The sequence below is a fragment of the Channa argus genome, chromosome 12 (assembly GCF_033026475.1).
Source record: "Channa argus isolate prfri chromosome 12, Channa argus male v1.0, whole genome shotgun sequence".
Taxonomy (NCBI): domain Eukaryota; kingdom Metazoa; phylum Chordata; class Actinopteri; order Anabantiformes; family Channidae; genus Channa; species Channa argus.
Genome location: NC_090208.1, coordinates 3,009,418 through 3,032,560, shown reverse-complemented (window position 1 = coordinate 3,032,560; position 23,143 = coordinate 3,009,418). Strand labels below are relative to the sequence as shown.

The 23,143-nt window shown below is 39.9% G+C and overlaps 2 protein-coding genes across 2 annotated transcripts in view; one reads left to right on the top strand and one right to left on the bottom strand.

Moving 5' to 3' along the window:
• Positions 1–20,041, bottom strand: part of LOC137137025 (low affinity immunoglobulin gamma Fc region receptor II-like) — an 85,021-nt gene extending 64,980 nt beyond the window's left edge. The window contains exons 1-2 of the mRNA XM_067522889.1: positions 19,996–20,041; positions 19,848–19,883 (exon numbers count right to left, since the gene is read on the bottom strand). Coding sequence (XP_067378990.1) covers positions 19,848–19,883; positions 19,996–20,026 — 67 coding nt within the window. The 5' untranslated portion in view covers positions 20,027–20,041. The remainder of the gene's footprint in view (positions 1–19,847; positions 19,884–19,995) is intronic.
• On the top strand, positions 11,913–13,476 carry LOC137137056 (tryptase gamma-like). Its single transcript, XM_067522940.1, has 4 exons — positions 11,913–12,059; positions 12,145–12,398; positions 12,542–12,636; positions 12,798–13,476. The coding sequence occupies exons 1-4, from the start codon at positions 11,968–11,970 to the stop codon at positions 12,951–12,953; spliced, it is 597 nt and encodes a 198-aa protein (XP_067379041.1). The 5' UTR covers positions 11,913–11,967; the 3' UTR covers positions 12,954–13,476.
• Positions 20,042–23,143: the final 3,102 nt, after the last annotated feature.

The following is a 23,143-nucleotide window of genomic DNA, read 5'->3' as shown; positions in this document are numbered from 1 at the left end:
TCATCTGTTGAATTTTATGGAAAAATAAAAAATAAACAACAAACATTTTTTAATAATGTTAAAAAGAAATCTGTTAATAATTAGTAATAAATGTTAAAAAATAAATTTAAAACATATTTAGTGAAAACATTAGTGTTGTATAAAAGGTGTGTGTGTATTACTAAGACGTCTCAAAATACTGAGATTTATTCTCACTGGAACAGGTGGTTTTTGATTTGTTGGTTTAAATGTTAGAGATGATAAAAATCAATCCTCTCCTGTTTCCACCACATGTCCAAATGTTGTACAAGAAGTATCAGAAAAGCCTCAACAGTTTCTTTGTGTTCTGTGTTTCAGAGAGTCTCTCACAGCTGGATGGTAAGTCCCAGTTTGCTCCTGTCTGATTTAGTTAAAGATGATCTTCACACTGTTGTTGGATAGAAATGTTTCAGATTGTGTTTGTGTCAAATCTAGAACTTCAGACTGCAGGTAAACAACACGAATCAGTCATATTTTTTATAAATTTGCTATAATCACGCTGATTCAGACAATTACAAAAACTCATGACTTGAACTGAAACAAAATCAGTTAAAAACATTTCAGTTTAAGAGTCAAGATTCTTTGTCATTTCACACGTTATTTTTTAAAAGCACAGACTGAAATGAAATTTTGTTCCTCACGAGTTTCTGAGCTCAAAATAGAAAACTATTTTTAAAAAAAAGCAATCAACTGTAAATAGGTCAGAAAAACACAACACACAGTAGATTAAAGTGACAAATGATTTCAAATTATAAACAGTTACACTCATTAAGCAGTGGTCCTCTCATGGGGAGGGGTTTATGAGGACGGTGTGAGGGTGCAGTCTATTGTGAGCCTCACAGGAGTGTAGGAGTGGCCTTATTACCTGCTTAGCAAGCAGGTAATATACAGACTGGTTAGCACACAGGCAGTTTAGCAGACCGGTAACAGGTGAAACTGATTTAGCAGCAGGCTTCAGGCAGGTGATTGCAGACATTACCATGATCCAAATGACACATAGACAATGTCTGGAAGGCTCACTGAAGTCATGCAGGGGACTGTGGGAAGGGCTGGGTTTGAGGGAACAGGTGTAACCAATTAGGAGAGGTGATGAATGTAAAGTGGCTGAACAGAGCAGGATGTGGAGACAGGTGAATACAAAATAAAAGACCGAGACAGGAAGTGAAACCAAAGGGCCGGATCATGACAAGTAGGGATCACCACGGCAAACCATTGCAGCTCTTCACGAAACTGTGCTGACAAAGTCAGGGACAAAAATTTTAATACTCCACTGCATCAAAGTGAAATATCCCAGGAGTCTTAGAGCAAATTTTGGTCTCTTTATAAACTTTGGAACCTCCACGATTATCTAAAGTTTACAAGGCTTTAAAGCCAAAATTCTCAACCTGTTTGGTTTGTCTCCAGCTGTGGTCTGTGGCCAGGCCCCACGGAATACTTGTGTTCTGAGAGGAAGCTCTTATGTTACAGATGGTGAGTGTCCGTGGATGGAGAGTCTACAGAAGTCATTTCTTCTCTGAACATTGTTGATGATTTTAATAAAGGAACCTGCATCTCTGAGCTGTTTGTGACTTTTATTTAAATCAGTGATTTCCACTGTGCACGTTCACAAACTGATCATGTGCTGGGGTGTAGCTATAGACCCTCTAGAGGTATAGTAGCACCATCTATTGATAAAAATATGCTACAGCACCAAAGTGTGTCTTAAGGGAAATTATTCTTCCAGTTTCAGGAAGCTTGTCACATTAGTTTATACAGACATTGGACATGTACCAGGCGTGTCACATACAAAGGACTCGCAAGGACTAAACACTCAAGATAGAAGAAGGAAATCAAACTTGACATCCGATTAAGAAAATAACAAGATGTTTTAGGGTTTTATGTAAGACAGACGGGTGGGTGGATTTCAAATAACATTATAAAATGAGCATAATAACAAATACAAAGTGCAGAAAACACCACTCAGCAATAATGGAGAAGCAGTGGAACCCTGAGCTTGTTTCTCTACAACAACATATCTGTTAATCTGTGTTAATTTTTTCTTCTATATATAAAATTAAATATATCTTTATATTATTTGATTTTTTTACACGTCACTTTGTAGGAAACCATTGAGATTCACTTCATCACACCAGCTCTGGCATAAACACCTTCTTCTAAAACCTTGCTCTCTGCTTCTTTGACAAACAATCCTGGCAGCGGCATCTTTCTCACTCTCATAGCTTCTCTACCTGTGTGCAGTGATTGTCGCACTAAGTCGGCCAAAAATCTGGGGGTCATCATCGACGACCAACTGAGCATTAAGGACCACATCTTCTCAGTCTCTAGGGCAGCAGATTTGCTCTCTACATCAGGAGGATCAGACCCTACATCACGGAATATTCACAATCAAACCCTTGCAGATGATCCAAAATGCGGCAGCTCGCCTCATTTTTAATCAGCCAAAAAAGACCCATGTCACACCACTCTACAGATCTCTACACTGGCTTCCTGTAGCTGCTCGCTCAGGTTCAAAGCTCTGTCTCTCGACTACAGAGGGACCTTGTCTTGGATTGTTGCTGCCTTGTACCTCACTTGTAAGTCGCTTTTTTTAAAAGTGTCTGCTAAATGACTAAATGTAAATGTAAATACATTCTTTGTTTTAGTGCAGACTCAAACACCTACTGAATGTCTCCTATAACAACTACTTATTTTTTTTTACCAAAGCCTGGTAGATCTTGTTCTACTGTTGCACCATGATGAAGACAGAGAAGAGCTACTCATCCTCTTTAGTCATTTGTCTTCTCTTTTTCTCAATGTTGAGTAAAGTGCAACTGTATAACACTCCGTAAAACAAAGATCAGCAGCAGGAAACTGTGCGACCACAGAGCTGTTAGTGTCTGTTACACATACACCACAGACTGTAAAACACCATCTAACACCAGAAAGGACCACACATGCTGTCATGTCTCAGCATGAACTAAAGCAGATTAAGGTTTGTGAATGTAATGTAAACGTTAGTGTAATGATGGTAAAGTTGTACGACATGAACATGAACATGAACAGAAAACTAGATACTAAACAAAGGATCCTCACTGTGGTGAAAGAGTTCGTACAATGTCCTTCATTTTAGAAGATGAAGGACACATTATCTCTGTGCTGCATGATTGTTTCTGATGTAACATTTTCATGTCTCCACCATCTTTACCAGCGACTGTGAACATGACTGAACAACAATTTCATTCAAAAAATTCTCCTTTAAATGATGTAAGAGTTCACTTAACCTGACAGGGTTTTTCCTGGAGAACTGCTCACATTGAAATGTTTCAATTATGCCTTTCAAAAATTGTCAAACTGACATTATGAGATTACCAGAACATGTGGAGTTCCACAGGGAAGTGGGTCCTTTGGGTCCTTTACTGTTTCTGACATTATAGCTCCTTTTAAAAAAGAGAACACATGGATCATATTGCATAAAATCTGAAATGATGCTCTGTGTTGACATCATCATAATCATCATCCAATGCAATGATGGCAGTTTAGAAGTTCACCAACACCTTCACAGGGAGGTAAAACTTCTTCAGCTGCTGCAAGAAGTACAGCCTCTGCTGAACCTTCTTGCTGACGGAGCTGATATTCTGCTCCCAATTGAGCTCTTGGGTTACGGTGGTGCCCAGGAAGTGGAAGCACTTGACAGACATCACTGGAGTGTTGCAAAGGGTGACAGGGGGGAGGGTGGCTGGGATTTTTCCTGAAATCCACTATCATCTCCACTATCTTGAGAGCGTTGAGCTCAGATGGTCCATCTCAGTCCTGTATGCAGATTTGTCTCCATCAGAGATGAGGGTGATGAGGGTTGTGTCATCTGCAAACTTCAAGAGTTTGACAGACTGGTGACCAGAAGTGCTGCTGTTGGTCTACAGGGAGAATAACATCCATCCACTAGTGATGGTCATGAGTCAGACATGTGCTTCCCCAGCCTCACCAACTGCGTCTTTCTGTCAGGAAGTCTGCATGTTCAGCTGGGAGAGCTTGTTTTAGAGCAGAACTGGAACCATTCAGATTCAATTCTTGATTCAAGATTCAGAGTGTTTATTGTCATATGCACAGACAGAAAGCATGTTTCCCTGCACAATGACATTCTTACTTTGCCGTCCACACTAAATGTCAGAGTAAGTAAAATAAAAATGGGAAGAAAAATAGAAATAAAATAAAATACAAATAAAAAAATAAAAAAATAACAGCAAAAAAAAATAAGAGCAATAAGGCAATAAAGGTGAGGTAGAGCAGTTCTGAAAAAATGAGTGTGGAAATGCAAAATGTGATTCAATGTAAACAGTTGTGTTATGTTCATGGTTGCAAACTCCTGTCAGCTGTTTAGGAGTCTGATGGCAGAGGGGAAGAAAGAGTTCTTCAGTCTTGAGGTTCTGCATTTCACACTTTTGTTCCTCCGTCCTGAGGACTGAGGTCTTCACCACTCTCTGCAGGCGTTTGCGGTCCATGGCAGTAGTGCTGCTGTACCACACAGTGATGCAGTTGGTCAGGACACTCTTGATGACACAGCTGTAGAAGTTGCTGAGGATCTTAGGCGACATGCCAAACTTCCTCAGCCTCCTCAGAAAATACAGCCGCTGTTGGGCCTTCTTGACCAGCTGCGTGACGTGAGGTGTCCAAGTGAGGTCCTCACTGATGTGGACACCCAGGTATTTAAAGTTTAAAGTTCTCTCCTTTCTCATGTCCACGATCATTTCCTTCGTCTTGTCCGTGTTGAGGGTGAGGTTGTTGTCTCTACACCATGACACCAGACTGGCCACCTCCCTCCTGTAGGCTGCCTCGTCACCACCAGCAATGCGTCCTATCACTCCGGTGTTGCCCGCAAACTTCAGGATGATGTTGTCCTTGTGGGAGGCGACACAGTCGTAGGTGAACAGGGTGTAGAGGATGGGGCTGAGTACACAACCCTGTGGAGTGACAATGTTTGTGATGACACTGGCTGAAGTCCTTTTACCAATCCTGACAGTCTGAGGCCTGCCAGTCAGGAAGTCTAGGAGCCAGTCACAGAGGGTGGGGTGTAGACCAAGTGTGGACAGTTTGTGGGTGAGGTTGTGGGAAATGACCGTGTTGAAGGCAGAGCTGTAGTTGATGAAGAGTATCCTGAGGTATGAGTCCTTATTTTCCAGATGAGAGAGTGAGTAGTGGATGGCTGCAGCAATGGCATCCGAGGTGGACCTGTTGGGCCAGTAGGCATCCTGCAGGGGGTCAAAAGTGTCTGGTATGCTGCTCTCAATGTGGGCCAGCACCATTCTCTCGAAACACAGTGAGTGCCACTGGCCTGTAGTCATTCAGGCAGGTGGGTGGGCTCTTTTTAGGCAGGGGGACGATGGTCGTGGTCTTAAAGCACGAAGGAACGGTAAACTGGCTGAGGGAGAGGTTGAAGATGGAGGTGAGAACATCAGCCAGCTCGTTGGCACATGCTCTGAGGGCCCACCCAGGAATGTTGTCTGGTCCTGCTGCTTTGCGGGGGTTGATCTTCCTCATAGCTTTGTGTACCTGGGTCATTGAGACGGTTGGTGGAGGGGAGGGGGGTTGAGTGGTCCAGGTGTGTGTGAGCCCCCTCTCTGCAGTATAGCTGGGGACCTCAAAGCGAGTGTAGAATGTGTTGAGGTCGTCCGGCAGGCTGTCTGTTGAGGTGATGCTGTTGGTGGTGGTCCTGTAGTCTGTGATGTGCTGCAGGCCTTGCCACATCCACCCTGAGTCACTAATAGAGTAGAAGCTGTCCAGCTTCTCTCTGTACTGCCTCTTGGCTGCTATGATGGCTTTTCTCAGTCCGTACTTCGCAGCTTTGTACTCGGTCTCATTGCCTGATCTAAATGCAAGAGAGCGAGCATGTAGCATCTGACTTCTTCTGGTTTGGAAACTTCCTGATTTGTATAGTGGGCACGATGTTATCGACACAAGTGCTGATGTACCCAGTCACATACCCGGAGTGGCTGCCACTTTAAACACATCCCAATCAGTCAGAGCAAAACAGTCCTGCAAGGTTCTCTCAGTCACTGGGGTCCAGACTTTCACCTGTTTGGTGACAGGTTGTGTTTGTTTCAGTCTTTGTCTGTAAGCAGTGTACAGGAACAAAGAGATGTGGTCTGAGTGTCCGAAGTGGGGGCGGGGTGCAGCCCTGTACGCACCACGTATGTTACTGTAAACATGGTCGAGAGTAATCTTATCACGGGGGTAATGTCCACATGCTGGTGGTATTTAGGGAATACAGTCCGTAAACTACACTGGTTGAAGTTGCCAGCAACAATAAAAACAGCGTCAGGATGAGCCGTTTCTAACACGCTGATGACGTCATAGAGTTTGCTGATGCTGCGGTGGACGTAGCTCGTGGGGGGATGTAAACAGTGGCCAAAAACACAGCAGTAAATTCCCTCGGTAGATAATAAGGAGGCACTTCAGCAGTAGAAACTCCACATCTGGCGAACAGTGTTCATCCACCGTCTGTATATCTCCACACCACGAGTTGTTAACATACAAACACCCATATCCCCCTTTAGTCTTACCGGACGCGGCTGCTTGATCGCCTCGGTGAACAGAGTGAGTCTGTAGCTGAATGGCGTCCTCTGGGACTTTGTCTGAGAGCCAGGTCTCGGTGAAAATCAGGGCGCAGCACTCTCTGATTTCCCGTTGAGCTGTAATCCTGGCTCGTAGCTCGTCCAGTTTGTTTTCCAGGGACCGCACATTCGCTAGCAGGAGGCTAGGTAGCGGTGGTAGCATGGAGCCCCCCCCTCTTGCCTCGCTTGCATCTCCGTCTCCGAAGCGCTCTCCTGGGGTCAGCTAACTCACTCAAGCCCGGTGCTTTGTGGCCCCCGGGGTGGTTTCGGTGGTGACTCTGGGAGCGAACATGAGTTGTAGCTCCAGCAAAATACAACTAGTAAAGTCAATGTGTTGTGAGTTGGTGATGTCCAGTAATGGCTGTCGGTTGTATGTTAGCAGTGCATGACATTTATGTACTGCAGAAAATACAAGAAACACACAAAGAAGAAGAAAAAGCCGACATTTCAGCGCGGAGCGAGCAAACACGTCTGCCTCGGAGGGAGCCATGTTGATTGGACTGATTTTTGGTTTGGTTTTTGTATAGAACGAGGGCCATGTTTACGGCGTCATCTACATATCTGTTGGCTCTATAGGCGAACTGCAGGAGGTCCAGAAGGTGTTCAGATCTCAGTAAAAAGAAATTACGTATTTTTGTGTTTTTTATATTATTAAGTTAAATATAGAAATATACTTATATAATATATTTTTTTTACACGTCACTTTGTAGGAAACCATCAAGTTTCCATTCTTCTCCTCCCTCCCTCAGACAAACCTCTCTCTGCTTCTTTGCCAAACAATAGATCACACATTTCTGTGTTAATGTGTCTGTTATCACCAAACCAATGGACCATTTCTCAGAAACTGATTTTTTTCCAGGAAACCTGCGTCAGCCATCTTCTGACCAATAAAGCAGCTGGACATTGAGGAAAAGTTCTTTTGGCATCAGATGCTGCCAAATACAGGACTTAATTGGACACTCTGTGTGTCTCACTGAGGTCAAAGGTAACTTCAACTTCAAGAACCGAGTCCAAAGTGTCTGACAATTGGACAGAACATGATGCCAGAGAAAGGAGAACAAGTGGGTTAACACCAGTTCAGCACCTTTCAATTCAATTCAACTTTATTTGGCGCCAACTCACAACAAAGTCATCTCAGGGCACTTTACAGAATAAATTCAAGGTTATAAAGATGTATAGAGAGAATCCAACAATTCCCCCTGGAGCAAGCCATAGGCAACAGTGGAGAGGAAAAACTCCCTTTAACGGAAGAAACCTTCAGCAGAACCAGGCTCAGGGTGGACGACCATCTGCCTTGACCGGTTGGGGTGATTGGAAAGTGAAGAGAGAAAAGTCGGGGGCATCTGCAGAAAGTGACAGAGAAGGACAAAGACAACTACGGGAGAAAACACAGAGTTAATGTCATACAGTGGTGACAATTGTGGGGTGAGAGTAGAGGAGAGAGGGACAAGAGGAAGAAAGGAGCTCAGTGCATCGGGGGGTGGGTCCCCCAGCAGTCTCAGCCTATAGCAGCATAACTATAACTAACTATCAGCTTTATTAAAGAGGAAGGTTTTGAGCCTAGACTTAAAAGTAGAGAGTGTGTCTGCTTCCCGAATCTGAACTGGGAGCTGGTTGTCTGATTTTAGAAGTAAAAAATTGTGGGACATCCAGGCCTTTATGTCTTGTAGGCTTGAAGCTTTATTAACTGATTATTTTCATCTGGTTCCATAGATAAATATAACTGGGTATCATCAGCATAACAGTGGAAATGTATGGAGTGTTTTCTAATAATGTTGCCTAAAGGAGACATATATAAAGTAAAAAGTATTGGTCCTAACACAGAGCCTTGTGGAACTCCATAGCTAACCTTTGTGTGCATGGAGGATTCATCATTAACATGAACAAATTGAAATCTATCAGATAGATAAGATTTAAACCAACCTAGTGCAGTTCCTGTAATTCCATTTTCATGTTCCAGTCTCTGTAATAAAATGTTGTGATCAATGGTATCAAATGCAGCACTAAGATCTAACAGAACAAGTACAGAGTCGAGTCCATTATCTGAGGCCATGAGAAGATCGTTGGTGACTTTTACCAGTGCTGTTTCTGTACTATGATGAACTCTAAATCCTGACTGAAAGTCTTCATACAAATTATTCCTATGAAGGTGATCAGATAATTGTTTTGCAACTACTTTTTCAATTATTTTGGAAATAAAGGGGAGATTAGATATTGGTCTGTAATTGGCTAAAACACCTGGGTCAAGACAGGGTTTTTTTGTTTTGTAAGAGGAGTAGTTTTAACTTTTATTAGTTTATCATGATTAACTCTTATTGTGGTCGTTTTTAGCTTTCGTAATTTAGTTGGTCGGGGAACAGACACAGTCTCTATAGGTATGTGGGAGTTGTGGAGGGGTGACGGTTGTAAGGACACCGCAGAGAGGCGTGTAGGACTGGATCTCTGCATCTTAGGCTCAACTCTGATTGAAGAAATCTACACTACACTACCATCTCTCCTAATCAGCCTAAGTTTTCCCCAAAAACGTTTCCAATTGTCTATGTAGCCCACATCGTTTGCTGGACACCACCTAGACAGCCAGCGGTTGAATGACGACATGCGTCTGTACATGTCGTCACTGGTCAGATTTGGCAGGGGTCCAGAGAAAACTACGGAGTCCGACATTGTTTTGGTAAAGTTACACATTTATTCAATGTTCATGTTAGTGACCTCCGATTTGCGTAAGAGCTACAATTAATCAGTAAACAGTCCTTTGGTAGAAACCCAAGAGTGTGCAGAAACAGGAAGTGACGCATTACACTTACCACACGAGTCCAACCATCTACTCCTTAGAACATTCAGTCCAGTGTTTATTCAAACATCTCAGGTTTGAATTTTTCATATATTAAAAAAAGATTTACAGACAATAAAATGTCCAGTAGGATAAAACATTTTTACAAACCACAGCTGGAAAAGGCTCCAGGATAATCAGATAAAGATAATGAAAGGATGGAAAACAAACTCTATTTCAAATTAATGGGGTTTTAAGAGATGTTTTAACATTAAAGCAGGTGTTTCCTGTCTGATCACTTCCAACAACTCTGGAATCACTTGTTGCATAAAGAGAGAAAACTAATCCAGTCTCTGTTGATCTGTGGAACGTCGGCTATTTGGACAAAGCACAAAAATGTAGTTAACATTAGCAGCACAGCTAATTCTGCTGAAGATCTACAACAATCTTTAAGGTGGAATGTTTTCTTTCATTTTACTCAGTGCTTCATTCAGGTTGTGAATCAATTAACACACCTTCAATTTCAACACAACCTTGACTGTAGCATGTGGTTTTATTACGTCTCTTGCATGACAAACATTTTACTGATGATTCATTTCAGCCTAGTTCTGCAAATCTTTCTCCTCATTTGGAGCATCGTGCCTGTACGTTCCAGCATCACCACAACAGACACCACTCTGTTAGCACCTACACAAGAATAATGTCCAACAGTCCAGAGATAATCTTCAGATAAGAACCACAAAGTGTGCTGCACATTTTATTCTATGCTGAATTTATTTTTCATTAACTCTATCAGGATATGAGTTGTTGGTCATATCACACAGCTCTGATCCACATGTCTTAACTGTGGCTCATGTAAATTCAGGTTCACAGATATTATAGTCATCGTTTTCCCAACAACCTTTTCCAGAAACTTGAACTTGGTTTGGTAAAAAGACACAACAATGGTTTCGTTTAATCTATAGGTTGTCAAAGAAGCAGAGAGAGGTGTGTCTGAGGGAAGGAGGGGGGAGAACAAGGTATTTATACCATGTCAGATGTGAGGACTTGACACTTGCAGCGATGGCTTCCTACAAAGTGATGTGTGTGGTGACTCTGCTGACTCTGCTGACACCAGGTAAGAACCTCCTCACTGTCCACACCTGAACCAATCAGGTTTCAGAGCTACTTACTGCTGTGTGAGGGAAACACTGGGGAACAAGTAAAACCTCTTAATCAAGTAAAATACTAGGTGCAATACTAATGTTTCTTTAGATCAAAGTGAGGACAGAAGGGAATAAAAACTGTCCTAACTGAGTCAATTCTTAAAAGACTCTTTGAAGTCCAACATTCAATGTGTAAAAAACATATGTAATATACAATATAAAAGAAAAAAACATGTAAAAAAAAAAAATGAACTGAGATCTGTGGTGAGGGGGCAGCAGTGGCTCAGGTGGTGACTGTCCACCTGTCGACCGTAGCTTCAGTGATTCTCAGCCCGACTGTGTAGATTGATTCATAGTGAGTGAGAACCTGATGGAAAGATGAACATTTATGAATTTATTTCCTCAGCATATTAGCTCATATTTTAGATTGTTATGGACATTACTGCATGTGGACAGTGAAGAAATATTCTGGTTCTTAAATAAAAGAAACAAACTTTAAATTCTATGACAATTATTTATTGATTCACTCATTTCCATAAAACAAAATTTGAAATAAAATAACATTTATTTATCTGATTATATTTCATTTATTTATTCATGTAATTTATATTAATTACATTTATGTAATTAGATTTTTTTATGTGTAAATAGTATTTTCAGGGAAAAATGTGTTTGATTGAGTTTAGTAATAAATGTTAGAGATGATAAAAATCAATCCTCTCCTGTTTCCACCACATGTCCAAATGTTGTACAAGAAGTATCAGAAAAGCCTCAAGAGTTTCTTTGTGTTCTGTGTTTCAGAGAGTCTCTCACAGCTGGATGGTAAGTCCCAGTTTGCTCCTGTCTGATTTAGTTAAAGATGATCTTCACACTGTTGTTGGATAGAAATGTTTCAGATTGTCAGAGGTTTGTGTCAAACCTTTGGAGCAAATCAGCTGCAGTATTTCCACAAATGGATTCAGACAATTCCAACAACTGATGTATTGAATTAGAACAAAGTTTCAAAACATTTCAGAAGAAAATCACTAAATCATCACTAAGAGCTTGTAGGTTCATTTCTTCTCTCAACATTGTTTATGATCTGCTTCAAACTTGACTTCCTGTCATGTCCAGGCTCTGTGATGGCTCTGACCCATTTCAACACTTGGATCAAATCAGTCATTGTCAGTGTTTTCAACTTGTTGCAGCTCATCACACAAAAACCTTTAAGACTCCACTGCATCAAAGTGAAAAATCACAGGAGTCTTGGACATTATTTTGGTCTCTTTGGAAACTGTGGGATCTCCACCATCATCTAAAATTAATCTTTGTGGGTTTAACTAAACAGTTGAAATTTTCAAGGCTTTAAAGCTCAAATGTGTCTCCAGCTGATGTCTGTGGCCAGGTCCCACTGAGTAATCGTCTTCTGGGACTAGGCGTGAAGGTTACAGATGGTAAGTGGCCGTGGATGGCGAGTCTACAGAAGGATGGACATCATGTGTGTGGTGGGACTCTGGTGAACGAGGACTTTGTGCTGAGCAGTGCCGACTGTTTCTCAAGGTGAGACACCTGGAGTCATGTTCTCACATGTTTTAAAGTGTTGAGTTGTCCTCAGTCCTAATTTAGCTCATGTTATCTCCCTCAGTTCAGCCACAGCATCTGATTGGACCGTGGTCCTGGGTCGTCTGAAACAGAACGGCTCCAACCCCTTTGAGGTGAAACTGAATGTGACAGACATCACTCTGAGCAACCACACTGGGTCTAATGAAGCAGCGTTGCATCTGGCGACCCCCGCCCCCCTGTCCGACTCCATCCTGCCCATCTGTGTGGACACCGGACGAAACTTCAGTGTGGGCTCCACGTGCTGGGTTGCAGGCTGGAGCTCCGGGGCAGGAGGGGGTGAGTCCCTGACACTAGTCTGACACACTGTTAACTGTCTGCATCATTTCACCTCTTTCCATTAAACATAGTAAAGTTAGAGAGATAATTACAACCTGCTTCTGATGCCACTTGTCACCATTTTCTGATTCTCCCAACTTTAGTGGAACAAGTTCTGCAGGAATTCCAGACCTCTGTGGTGGACTGTGAGGACACATCGAGTGACAGCATTTGTACAGAAGCTTTGACACTGGAGCAGGTGAATAATCAGATTAGTATTATTATTATTGTTCCTACACACAGTGTGTTGGTGTGTGTTTGTATTTTATCAAAGTGTCTGTTGGTCCTTTAAAGGGTCAGAGGTCAGGGTCAGAATGACCATAGTAGACCTGAACATTTTCATTTTTCCTCTTTGTTCAGGGGTTTTCTGGAGGTCCGTTGATGTGTCGGCAGGATGGTTCTTGGTTCCTGGCAGGAGTGTTAGTAGCTGACGACAAACTCACTACTGGAACATCAGAAGTACAAGCGAAGTCACTTGACGTACTGTGGCTTTTGATCTTTAAGCCACAAAGATAAATCACCTACAGAAGCACTGACCAATAAAGGGGGAGCTCCTGCTCTCTTGTCTCTTTTTTTTCCTTCCATCTCTTTTTCATCCCATTTGTCACCACATCTCATAAAACCTCCAACTACACCTGATTTCCACCATGTGTCTGACACAAATGTCTATAAAGAATTAATTATTTTAGACACAGTCTGATCTTAAAGCTCCTCTAATAATCGACATAGCAGAGTGTGTAGAGTAGTGAAGTTGTTCAATCAGACATCCAGGGTTCCTGCAGCAGATGTTCATGTTCTCCACTGCAGTGTGAGCTGCTGTTCACCTTGGATAGAGCAGAGTCTTCTTTCATCCACCAGTAGTTTAGCTCTGATTATCCATCAGTGACTAACAGCTGTGCAGGAGAGGAGTCACACAATGATCCCACAAGAATAGAAGTTTCCTGTTCAGTCATTTCTTCTCTGAACATTGTTTAAGATCTGCTTCACATGATGATTTTAATAAAGGCACCTGCATCTCTGAGCTGTTTGTGACTTTTATTGAAATCAGTGATTTCCACTGTGCACGTTCACAAACTGATCATGTGCTGGGGTGTAGCTATAGACCCTCTAGAGGTATAGTAGCCCATCTATTGATAAAAATATGCTACAGCACCAAAGTGTGTCTTAAGGGAAATTATTGTTCCAGTTTCAGGAAGCTTGTCACATTAGTTTATACAGACATTGGACATGTACCAGGCGTGTCACATACAAAGGACTCGCAAGGACGAAACACTCAAGATAGAAGAAGGAAATCAAACTTGGAGAGACTCAGATTATTGCTTTGGCAGATTATTTTAATAATATTGGACACTGAACTAAGATGGAGGAGGTGGAATCACTCATTTGGCAAATGGGGAAGATTTCAGGGGTTAAGTCCTGTCTCTTCATAGAAAGACAAGAGGTAAAGCAGGAAATCATACTTGACATCCGATTAAGAAAATAACAAGATGTTTTAGGGTTTTATGTAAGACAGACGGGTGGGTGGATTTCAAATAACATTATAAAATGAGCATAATAACAACTACAAAGTGCAGAAAACACCACTCAGCAATAACGGAGAAGCAGTGGAACCCTGAGCTTGTTTCTCTACAATGTATCGGTTAATCTGTGTTAATTTTTTCTTCTATATATAATATTAAATATACCTGTATATCACTTGATTTTTTTACACGTCACTTTGTAGGAAACCATTAAGATTCACTTCATCACACCAGCTCTGGCATAAACACCTTCTTCTAAAACTTCTCTCTGCTTCTTTGACAAACAATCCTGGCAGCGGCATCTTTCTCACTCTCGTAGCTTCTCTACCTGTGTGCTGCAGGGCTCAGTTCTTGGTCCTCTTCTCTTTTCTATCTATACTTCATCCCTAGGTGCCATCATTCACTCACATGGTCTTTCCTATCACTGCTATGCTGATGACACACAGCTCTTCCTGTCCTTTCCGCTGGACGACTCCACTGTCTTATCGCACATTTCTGCCTGTCTCTCAGACAATTCTTCCTGGATGAGAGGGACACATCTTCAGCTCAACCTCTCCAAGACCGAAGTCCTTGTCTTCCCAGCCAGACCTTCGACGCAACACAACATCAGCATCAACATTGGATCTACAGTGATTGTCCCACTAAGTCGGCCAAAAATCTGGGGGTCATCATCGATGACCAACTGAGCTTTAAGGACCACGTCTCCTCAGTCTCTTTAAAAAAAAAAATAACGTACTTTCTGCTCTTTCTCGCCCTTGCATCTTGTGAATTGTGAACACTTTTTTGATAGGACTTTCCATTGATGTTTTCTCCTTGATTTTTTTTTTTTGATTTTGTTGCCTTGTACCTCACTTGTAAGTTGCTTTGGATAAAAGCATCTGCTAAATGACTAAATGTAAATGTAAAATTAACAGTAAACCACTCAATTATGCATTTTTCATCTTTCAGTATAAATAAAAGTGTAACAGATTAACATCAAGTGAAATGTAAGACCTTTTAAAAGCTGTATACATTCAAGAATGCAGTGTAATGCTGTTTTTATGGTAGAGGCCAATGTGGTAGAACTAAATACAGGACATCAGCTCTGTGCTTCCCATTAGATAACATGCAAGATTTCATTAAGCATTGTTTTTTTCACAGATTATCTTTCCCAACAGGATCTGAACTAGATTTTAAAACAGTGGCAAAGAACACACATCATTACATTGAAGTCTGTCCACATCCATTAAAAGTTAAGCTTTCGGGGCTCTATGAATGTGCCATGCTAACTCCAGACCAGATAAAACATTTGACTTTTACAAATTAAATACTTAATACTTCTTTTTCATAAAACTTTAATCCCTTGAGACATTCACTACTTGTATTTATTACATGAGACTTTCTAACATTCTTTAACCACTAAGGTTCATTTACAAAATAAAACATGGTGTTGTTATTTAACAAAATGGCCAACATGGTCATCAAAATATTAAAGAGCAATGCAAAACACCTTTTTTTTGTTTTGTTTTACTTTACAGACTGACAAACATGGTCCTGAAACTGCAGTCCAAAAAACCCTGTTTTCGTAACCTGTCACCTGACTTCCCCTCCCTCTAGTCTATCAGAATAAAAGCACTTATTTATTCAAAAATAACAATCATAGTTTCTTTCTGATATAAAGCATTTTAACCAAAAATTAGAAATTAACCAAACACAATTCCCATCCAAAAAATTAAACAAACTTGCTGAATATGGCAAATATTTCTTCCACTTATTTTAAGACTTTATCTATTAACTTAAATTGCTGTAATCAACCAAACATAAACTGCATTTAGGCTCCTACAGATACGTTTGTATTAGAAATCATCAATTTATCTTTAGTACTAGAGTCCTGACCCCAACCCAATAGAACGACTTTGGGATGAATTAGAGCGAAGACTGTGAGCACTGTGTTTTACGCATTGAGTTTAAAAGTAAAGAATTATGGGAAATCCAGGCCTACCTGTGGTTCGCAGAATTTCCAAAGGTAGAATGGGAGGCAGAGCCTTTAGCTATCAAGCTCCTCCTTATTGTTGCTACACACAGTGTGTTGGTGTGTGTTTGTATTTTATCAAAGTGTCTGTTGGTCCTTTAAAGGGTCAGAGGTCAGGGTCAGATTGACCATACTAGACTTGAACTTTTCCATATTTCTTCTTTGTTCAGGGGTTTTCTGGAGGTCCGTTGATGTGTCAGCAGGATGGTTCTTGGTTCCTGGCAGGAGTGTTAGTAGCTGACAACAAACTCACCAATGGACCACAAGCAGTACAAGGGAAGTCTATTGTCACAGGAATATATTTCTTCCTAATCTTCAAGACAGCAGTGTAGATGAAGGATTCTATCATTTGGCTTCCAGCAACAGCAGCTTTTACCACCATTGTTTCTTCTCTCTTTTCTTGATGTGTCTCCACTTGTTCACATAAAACCTTCAACTACACCTGATTTCCACCATGTGTTTGGAACAAATGTCTGTAAAGAATTAATTATTTTAGACACAGTCTGATCTTAAAGCTCCTCTAATAATCCACATAGCAGAGTGTGTAGAGTAGTGAAGTTGTTCAATCAGACATCCAGGGTTCCTGCAGCAGACGTTCATGTTCTCCACTGCAGTGTGAGCTGCTGTTCACCTTGGATAGAGCAGAGTCTTCTTTCATCCACCAGTAGTTTAGCTCTGATTATCCAGCAGTGACTAACAGCTGTGCAGGAGAGGAGTCACACAATGATCCCACAAGAATAGAAGTTTCCTGTTCAGTCATTTCTTCTCTGAACATTGATGATGATTTTAATAAAGGAACCTGCATATCTGAGCTGTTTGTGACTTTTACTTAACCAACAAAATCCACTGTGCACATTCACAGAATAATCATTGAATAAACTAAATCAAATTACTGATTCATTTATTTTGACTAGAGGGGAAAACAATTAAAGCCACTTCTTAATATAATCACTGCAGTGTAACTCCACCACCACTATGACCTCAATAATGAACACATAGCATTTAATGCAGCTTGTGTTAGAATGAGCCATTGCTTTGCTGCTACAGAGCTCGACACTGTGAGTGACTCAGAATAGAAACACCCACTGATTCCCAGTATTTCATTGTCACTTGAAGAGTTCACTGGGTCGACACTGTTGTTCATCATGTTTGTTTCCTCCTCCTTGGTTGTTCCAACTGAACCTAAACTCTGAACAGGAGAGAGCTGAGCCACTGTACAGATTCTTCTTCAACAGCTTCCAGGTTTCACCCTGCCAGTAATAATCCTACAAATAATGGTAGAACTAAAACTGCTAGAAGCTATAGGGGCAAGAAAACAAATTAAAACATTATCCTAACTACATAATAATATAATAATATAAATAAATAATATAAAGAGGGTAAAATGCACAATCAATGACAAATAGTTGCAAAATCCCACAGCTAAAATTGCCACAGAGTTACATTATTCAAACAGGACATGACGTCTGGCCGTACTGCAAGTGGCACCAAACAGACTTCAAAGTAAAGTGAAAATGTCCATAAAACTACATCAATGGTCAAAACTCCACAAAAAAAGCTCAATAACGTAGTGACATTAAAAGCAAAGGGCTTCAGACACAAGGACGAGACTCAAAGGTCTGTGTATTATCCATTCATTCTGGTTTTAGATCAGATCTAGAAAAATAACTGAATTAAAAACTGGTCCAGAGTTTTGTTGAGACATTTTCTGCCCTTAAATATCCAGGATCTATTAGCAGAAATGCAATGTATCATTTATATTCATGTTTTCATCAGGGTGTAACCACCTGGAAATAATCATTCAGAATGAAGCTTTTGTGTCTTCATAGAGCCACAGACCGTTTGTGGAGGTTAGGTACTCAAAAACTGTACTTAAGTAAAAGTACAAATACACAAATAAGTTTACTCTGGTAAATGTATAAGTACCAAGTAAAAGTAAGTAAGTACATGATTTATATTTTACATGAACTAACTAACTAAGTTAACAAAATAAGTTTTATTTCCACCACTGATCTACAGTGATTTACAAGTTAAGGAGCAAACAGTAAATTGTACAGGAAATTTCTCTGGTATTTGTCTGAATTTTAAGCCTTTCTAAGATATTTGCAGTGTTTCTGAAGCAAAGTAACTGTGGGCAGTTTGGGGATTTTATCCACAAGAGCAAACTCTGTAGTGGATTGTTGCCCCACAGATAATTTGTTATTTGGTACCAAAACCACTGGAAATTCTTGTTTCAGAAAACCAATTTTGATACCACAACAAAAAATAAACTAATGAATGTATTTCAGCACAAGCTTTATTATTCTATGTCAGCAACACGAGTGGGATCAAACATTTAACTTATAAAAAGTTGTTACTGTCCTTGTGCGATATGACAGACACATCTTTCAGTAACATAACATGAGTAGTTTAGAAATAATACATCTTAAAACAGCTCATTATTTACATCTATCCAATAATTATTTCATGCCCCCCCAAAAAGCACAGGTAAAGTAAAATATAAATCATGTATTTGCTTACTCACTGTGTCTCTCATCATTTTTTACACATTACGGAGCAATTCAGGATTTTGTTTGACTGCAGCATGTTCTGCATAATTCTGTTTCATATTTCCTCATTTTGGCTTCAGGTCCACAGTCCACTTGGCCCCACAGTCTTTTTCTCTTATGTTAGACACAAGAAAACTAAAATGTACATGTCAAATCTGGAAATTGCGATGAGACATGTCAATAATAACCATGTTAACAAGTTATGTGCATCTGTGGTGATCAGTTAAATTTCTGTAGAGATTAGTACCAACCTTTCTGACATTTTACCACAGTGGATTGAATTAAGTAGAAATGCATTAGTCAAAGACACTTTGTTTTATCATCCAAAGACACAGTAATCATGTCAATTCTGGTTTTATATTGTTTCATCGTGGCAACTCATGAACGCTTTCTTTGTCTGGTTTTTGCTACAGAAACAAAGACCAAGAAAAGGATTTCAACAACACCAGTGTCAGCACTGTGACAAGACATTTACAGCATCAAAAGATTTCAAGAATCATCTGAGAGTAAACTCTGGAGAAAAACTGTAAAGCTGTGACCAATGTGGGAAATCTTTCAGCCGGTCATATTGCCTAAAACTCCACCATCGTGTTCACACTGGAAAGAAACCGTACAGCTGTGGTTTGTGTGAAAAGGGGTTTAATGCTCCAAGTCCTCTAACAATTCATCAACGTATTCACCCTGGAGACAAACCTTAAGAGAGTTCAGTGGAGAAATTCATTGTCCCAATGACACCTTGTGACTCTAGAAACAGTCTTGTCTAAATGTCTAATTGCTGTTAATTCAGGACGAGCTTCACCCGCTTTGTATTTTTTCACCCTTATACAGGGTTTTTATTGGGTTTTCTACATTGTTAAATATCACCTAAAATAAAATTTAAAAATCAGTATGTTGTGGAGTAGAGCACAATGACACACTGAACCACCGAAGTGTAATAAATATTGTGAATAAAAACTGATGATAAAAATCAGTTCTCTCCTGTTTCGACCACATGGCCAAATGTTGTACAAAAAGAATCAGAAAAGATGGAAAGCTCACAGCTGGATGGTCATATTACGTAAGTGGAAATATCACATGATTTACTTATACTTTTACTAAAACACATTTGTATTTGTGTACTTTTACTTAAGTACAGATTTTAAGTACTTCATCCACCACTGCTGAGATGATGTAAAAGTGAGTAAAAAAATAGTCACAGAGAAAAGACTTAAAAAACTGACATCAAACCTTGAACAGTCTCTGTGTTTCTATAAGTTCCAGCTACATCCTAACTCAACTTTCTCAGACACAATGAGAAATTTTCAGTCTGTCATAGAAAACATTGACTGACCTTGGTTTGTTGTGCAGATCAGCAGTGAAGTCACAACTAAAGAGAAATGAGAGTCAGGTTTGAGCTGTAATAACTGATCTACTGTGGGAAGCAGCAGTGATCTTCTCTCAACATTCAGACATCAACACATCCAGCAGACTGGACTCACCCAGCAGCCTCTCAACTGATGTTTTGTCCATTCTGCAGCTACCACCACATGTCAGAGTGTCTCTGAACAGCAGCTGCAGGAAACATACGAACAGGAAAGAAGAAGCCACTGATCAAACCACAGATCATGTTGTTCAAAAATGTAAAGGTGAAGAGTAGATGGCTCCAAGCATCAGTGTCTTTTAATGATGTTCATTAAGACTCAACATATCTCTTCCTCATCACTGAACCCATTTGCAGATTAGTTGATCTTTTGAAACCAGAATGAAGGGCAAGAAACTGGATTAATTACATGAGAAATGGACATCGAGGAGACAGTTTTTTCTGTATTAATTATTAAAACCACTGATCACGTGGTTACAAAATATAAAACTTTTAACTCATGTAATTCAGGATTAGATTAAATCATCTGACATTAAAAATAATTCAAAGATGAATCAAGGAATCTTGTGATAAGCATGTGATCATTTAAGATCAATGAAACAAGAGCATGACATCTCCACTCAGCAGCAGTTTTACAGCTGATGCTCAAGGTAATGAATAAAGACTTTAAACTAAAATACCACAGACAACCAGTAGATGGCTCTAAACATAGTCTTTAAAAGACGTCCATGGACAGAGACTCAACTTATGTCTTCTAACATATTTGCAGATTTATTTTTTCTTGAGGAAACTCTACAATCCAGCCAGTCAATATGCTGCTTAAACACACTTAAACACAGAACAGTGGAGTTTCTTCTAGTGTCAGGCAGATGATAGAGAGGAAAGAAAAGTAATGATCACACAGTGACAGAAAACTGATCAAATATTTTACACTGATCTCTACTTGATCTTTTAGAGACGTTGTGAATGTTAAGAAACTGGACAAAATACATGCATACATGTAACTTTATATCTAGTAACCAGTTTGGTTCACAGCAAACAAATAGGAACCTGTTAAATTTTTCATCTGACAGTTCAGTAAAAGCCATAGAACCACGTGAGAAGGACACTGAGAAATGAGTTCACTGCTGCAGAAACGAGAACCCCAAACTAATGACTGCTAATGATAGAAATACTGCCTGTACAGCAATATGTTTAATACAAAGAGTATGAATACAAAATTATATTAATATTTTACCTTGCTATAAGGAGAGCTATGAAAAAATATATATCAGTGGGTTTAAATGGAATTTTCCTATTTTACACTTGTTGCTGTAAAAGACAAGAGACACAAATACAACTGCAGAGTATTTTTTGAAACAGGAACTGAACCGAACTAACAAGTTCACACTTTTTGATTTAAAGAACAAAGAAGAAAACACAGCGCTGTTATAATCATCAACTTAAGCAAAACCCGCTGTTGTAAGAAAACTAAGACATAATAATAAAATTATTAAATATAATATATTCTTTTTTTCAGTGCAGACTCAAACACCCACTGAATGTCTCCTACTAACAACTACTGTCGGTTGACCAAAGCCTGGTAGATCTCATTCTACTGTTGCACCATGATGGAGACACAGAAGAGTTATTTGTCTGCTCTTCTTCTCGATGTTGAGTAAACTATGACTCTATAACACTCTGTCAAACAAAGATACATAAATGACTTTACTGACAATATACAACCTCTGTCAGTGCTGTTGTGTTTTATCTAAGTCTCAGGTCAGTTTGTAAGATTCACATGAACAAAGAAAAGAAAACAAGAAAACAATTGAGAAAATCACAGTAATGCTGAAGTTCAGTTGATCTACAATCCCAATTCCAAAATAGGTGAGAGGAAAACAGAATGCAATTATTTGCAAATCATATATACAATAGAACATAAACAACATATCAGATGTTAAAACAGAAATGTTATCATTTCATGGAAAATATTAGCTCATTTTGAATTTGATCGCAGCAACACATCTCAAAAAAGTTGGAACAGGGTGAAGTTTACCATTGTGAAACATTCCCTCTTCCTTTAACAACTCTCTGTGAACATCTGGGAAGTGAAGAGAGCAGTTACTGGAGTTTTAGGAGAGGAATGTTGTCCCATTCTTGTCTGATGTAGGATTCTATCTGCTCAACAGTCCTGGGCCTTTGTTGCCGTATTTTGAATTTTTTTTAATGATCCATAAATGTTTTCTATTGGTAAAAGGTCTGGACGGCAGGCAAGGCAGTTCAGCACCCGAACTCTTCCCCTGCAATGTCATACTGTTGCGATGAACCAGTATGTGGTATAGCATTGTCCTGCTGAATTATGCAAGACCTTCCCTGAAAGAGACGTTGTCTGGATGGGAGCACAGGTTCCTCTAAAACCTGTATGTACTATTCAGCATTGATGGAGCCTTTTCAGATGTGTAAGCTGCACACGACATATGATCTAACGCACCCCACACCATCACAGATGCAGGCTTTTGAACTGTCCACTGATAATCAACTGGACGGTCCTTCTCCTCTCTTGTTTGTTATTTCCCAAAAAAATTATACAATTTTGAGTCATATGACCACAGAACAGTTTTCAATTTTGCCTCAGACCATTTTAAATGAGCTTTGGCCCAGAGAACATGGCAGTGTTTCTGGATCATGTTCACATTTGGCTTCTTCTTTGTATGATACAGCTTTAACTTACATTTGTGGACTGCACAGCGAACTGTGTTCACAGACAGTGATTTCTGGAAGTGTTCCTGAGCCCATGCAGTGATGTCTAGTTGACAGTCATGTATGTTTTTAATGCAGTGCCGCCTGAGGGCCCAGATTCCTCCTGATTCTCTGAATCTTTTGATATTATATACTGTAGATGGTAGGATCTTAGAAGTCTTTGCAATTTTACGTTGAGAAACATTTTTCTGAAATTGTTACACAACGTAAACACAATTTGTCACAGATTGGTGAACCTCTGCCCATCTTCACATTCCAGAGGCTCTGCCTCTCTGAAATGCTCCTTTTATAACCAGTCATGGGAATAAAATAACGGGTTGATGAGATTTGCAAATCATTGCATTCTGTTGTATTTACAACTTTTTTGGAATTTGGGTCGTAATTATTAATGATAAAAAGATATAAAACCAATAAAGGTATGTTGTAGAGTATAGAGAACTATGCACTATTATTATGAACAGTAATGCAGTGAAAAGTTTCACTGTTTTTATCAGCAGCAGGAAACTGTGCGACCACAAAGCTGT

Bases quoted from the DNA above. Each gene is read 5' to 3' on its own strand.
- LOC137137056 (XM_067522940.1), top strand. From the start codon at position 11,968: ATGGCGAGTCTACAGAAGGATGGACATCATGTGTGTGGTGGGACTCTG. The intron at 12,060-12,144 runs GTGAGACACCTG...TATCTCCCTCAG, and splicing joins AGTGCCGACTGTTTCTCAAG to TTCAGCCACAGCATCTGATT. The intron at 12,637-12,797 runs GTGAATAATCAG...CTCTTTGTTCAG, and splicing joins AAGCTTTGACACTGGAGCAG to GGGTTTTCTGGAGGTCCGTT.